General features: G+C 37.4%; 1 protein-coding gene across 1 annotated transcript; it reads right to left on the bottom strand.

The window, feature by feature from the left end:
• Positions 1–376: 376 nt before the first annotated feature.
• LOC147502647 (putative purine permease 11) lies at positions 377–3393 on the bottom strand. Its single transcript, XM_086607474.1, has 2 exons — positions 3221–3393; positions 377–1613 (listed from the first exon to the last, which is right to left on the bottom strand). The coding sequence occupies exons 1-2, from the start codon at positions 3255–3257 to the stop codon at positions 493–495; spliced, it is 1158 nt and encodes a 385-aa protein (XP_086463600.1). The 5' UTR covers positions 3258–3393; the 3' UTR covers positions 377–492.
• Positions 3394–3736: the final 343 nt, after the last annotated feature.

Raw genomic sequence — 3736 nt, 5'->3', positions numbered from 1 at the left:
CTATATTAAACATAAAATTCTCATGGTAAAATATAGTATGAGAAATTAGGATGAGTGTGACTAAATATTCACATTGTCATTTTCTTGAATAATGGTAACCACGCTCTGAGTCTATCAAAACGTCTATCATGCATACTCGTCAGTCTGTACACATATTTTGACAACGATGATTTTTGTAGGCATATATTGCAAAATTTTGAGCGAGGATTTATGAATATTCTTCCTGAGCTTCAGTTTTCTTAAGGAATTTTCACTGCGTACACAACTAAACTAACATTCGTTCTTTTTCACTTTTCTTCAATATTTTGTGTATATGAATATGTTATCTATGATCACCATTGGCAACTACTTTTCAGAATTACTATTACAAGCCTGATTGTTTCATAATCTTCAAAGTTACTATTGCTATACTATTTCAACAACAGCTTGAATGGTTCATAACAGCTACAACAACGGGAACGAAGTCCGAAGAACATCCAAAATTTGAAACTATCAAGAAGCTAAAATTCCAGTTGCACTTGTTCTTGTAGTTTTTGACTTCAAATAATCAAGATAGTGCTCATAAACATAAGAAACAAATCCCCAAATAGCCAACAACATTGCCACCACCTTCATAGGTTCCATTTTGTCATGGAATAAGATTACTGCACATAGTGGAACAACAGGTAAACACACTGTACTAATGATATTGCTAAAGAGTGACGACGCCTCATATATCAACCCCACAGAACTAATAGAATAAACTTGCCAAAGAAGAGCTGTCCAAACCAAAGTCATCACATAGGACACTCTCCCGGTTTCAAAACCCTCCATCTCTCCCTTTAGCCCTCTCCACTCACCACTGACAAAAAGGCCAACGACGCAGGCAGATGTTGTGACCAGTGCGGTGAAAAATATCATTTCCACGGCTACTGAAAATGTTTTATTCTTCTTAAACTTCTCAAAGAATACTTGAATAAGTGAAAGCAGTAGAGAATACAGGGCAGATGCTCCCAGGGTGCATAAGAATCCCACAACGAATTTCCCTTTAGGGATGTTTGAGGGGCCAGGAGACTCGCCTTGGATTCCAAGGACTGCAGCAGAGATGGTAAGAAGTACTAGTGAATTGAGTATAAAATGAGTGAACTTTAGTGAATTGAGGAAGTAGGAGAAGAGTGCATTGAAGGCTAGCTGTGTTGCACAGATGAGAGAGTAAGTAGACACAGGCAGGTATAAGAGCCCGTAAGAATACAACAAGTTGTTTACACAAGAAACAACACCAAAGAATATGTAAACTAATGCAACTTTGATGAACATAGGTGAGATTCTTTTGGTAATGTTGGAAGGATTGCGAATGGAACTAGTCGAGGTGGAGAAGAGTAAGTAAGGTATGAAAATTGGAAAGCCTCCAGAATAAACTAACGTTGCCAACCATTTGCTATTACCACCACTGTCGAAGTAAAATCTTCCAAGGAGAGTGGCCCCTGATTGACTGGTGAGAACTAGAATTGTATAAATTGACACCAAGATCCACCACTTGAAATGTCTGTGTCTTGGAATTGGTGGTTGGTTTATGACGGTTGCATCTTTCGGTGAGAATTCCGTAGTGGTGGATGAGTTTGGTTGTTGAGAATCTTCAATTGATAAGAAACAAAGAAAGAAATTTTCTGTCAGTGCCTGCAAAAGTCGCAATATAATACGAGTTCACTTAAGAAATGTAAAACCAGACACTTAGCAGAAAAAATTTCCTTCAGAAGGTCGGTTATCATTACTTACAGAAAACTACCAACAAACTTAATCTATGAAACTTGTAAAACCTGTCTATAGAGCTTGTATAGACAGGTTTACATCTATATCTTCTATAGTCACTAGTTTACATCTATATCTTCTATATAACAAAGGAGGGAAGTGTGGGGGCGCAGGGCCTCCATGCTACGGCTCTAATCCTGTTTTCTGGGCTTATGACGTGGACGAATGTGGGGTTATCGGGTGGTATGCTGTTTTAGTGATTTCAAATAGGCCCATAGGATCCTCTTTTGTTTTCTTCTACAAACACCGCAGTCACCACTCCTCGCCTTCACCACTCCTCGCCTTCACGCAGAAAGCAAGCATATCTGTGTCGTACGCACGGGCAAATACTATTATAACATACAAAACAAAAAATTTTGACCGGTCAACAAAAAAATATATATATCCACCGATATATCAATATATGCATGTATCTCTTAATGCACATGTACATTGCGATCTTTTTGCTGTATATATACCAAACAGTCTAAAGTGTCATATCGGTACTGTAGCTTACTAATCTTGTATTTTGTCTGCCCATATATATATTATGGTACCATGAATTTCTTCATGTGCATTTAAAATTAACTGCAGGCTCAGTAGTAATAACTAACAGCGTTCAAAGACACAACAGAGCCAGTGCAGTATATACAGAAGGAACCAATCATATGTTCATTGAGCAGACTAAATGCTGATGAGGTAACACTTGACACAGATGGTGCAGTGAGTAACAGTACCACTGGATTTGGAGGACTGATCAGGAATAACAAAGGTGAAGTACAAGTCCTATACAAAGGATTTTACAAATCAAATTATGTGCTAGTATAAGATTTGAAAGCAATAAAAGTAGCATCAGATTCATACAGGGCTAAGGACTTGCTAATGCCCACGGAGAAAGAAATACCACCATGGTATATTGTCTGAGCATAGCAGCAGCCATCAAATTGTCGATAAGATAGATATTACACACACTTTCAGAAACCTTTTGTAGTGAAAACTTTAGCATGTAAGCTGCAACAAATTGTAAACGAGGATGCACGTGGAACATTGTATTTCAGACATTAGTGCCCCTTAAAAGAAATGATGAGGGAGATACTGTTCCATTTAGTAAAACCGATTATTACCGCTCCTAAACGCGGGACGCAAGTTACAGTAAATTGTTTAACAGTAAATTGTTTAATTAATAGGATGGTCTATAATAAGATATGTGAACACCTTAGAGCTTATAATCTAATAGTCTAAGAAAAATTCATACAAGCTCACACTTCTAATCATAAGCTTGCATTTGTGAGTGTGGGTGTGTGTGACTGTGGGGTGGGTGGGTGGGTGGGTCAGTAATGTGAATAAAACCATTAGAATTGGAATTGAAGAAGATTCTCCGCAAGTTCTTTTAGAGATACTGAATACTCTATAACCAGTACAGTATGAGAAGAGTGTTTGACACTTTGATTACCTATGACATGGAGTTGCAATTCCTGGGATTTCTCCATACTGAAAATAAGAACAAACAGCTTAAAGTTTCAGAGAAGAAAGAGATCGAGCTAATAATTAATAAATATCCTTTCCTCAGGAAGATATATACATACAGTATGTGCCTACATTTTTTTTGGTAAAGAGTAACGTTATTAGCCGAGGATGACGTTAGGATGAAACAAACATGGGGAGCTAAAAACAAGATATCTTGCATTCTTGCCATCAATAATTGATAATAAGTTAGTGTAATAAATTGGACTCTTGGACCCTTGCATGAAGAAAATTTGTATAAAACCATATACTCATACAGTCCGGCACAGTCTATACCTTTTTATATAGGGGGAAAAAATGTCCATCCTTCTCTAGGTATATAAGAGCATCTATAGCTACGGTGGTGGTAATATCACGTACAAGTTTGAGGGCGAAATTTGAAGAAAGTATCCTCAAATTTTTACCAGTTCTGGGTGGACGCAAATATCGGACGCAAATTTGTATG

This window comes from Coptis chinensis, chromosome 4, assembly GCF_015680905.1.
Source record: "Coptis chinensis isolate HL-2020 chromosome 4, ASM1568090v1, whole genome shotgun sequence".
Lineage (NCBI taxonomy): Eukaryota > Viridiplantae > Streptophyta > Magnoliopsida > Ranunculales > Ranunculaceae > Coptis > Coptis chinensis.
This window is presented reverse-complemented; position numbering and strand designations above follow the sequence as displayed.

What these genes read in the sequence shown, in the direction of transcription:
- LOC147502647 (XM_086607474.1), bottom strand. Translation starts at nt 3,257, where the DNA reads ATGGAGAAATCCCAGGAATTGCAACTCCATGTCATAG. An exon ending in ATTGCAACTCCATGTCATAG is followed by an intron (nt 1,614 to 3,220) that starts GTAATCAAAGTG and finishes TATCAATTGAAG; the next exon opens with ATTCTCAACAACCAAACTCA.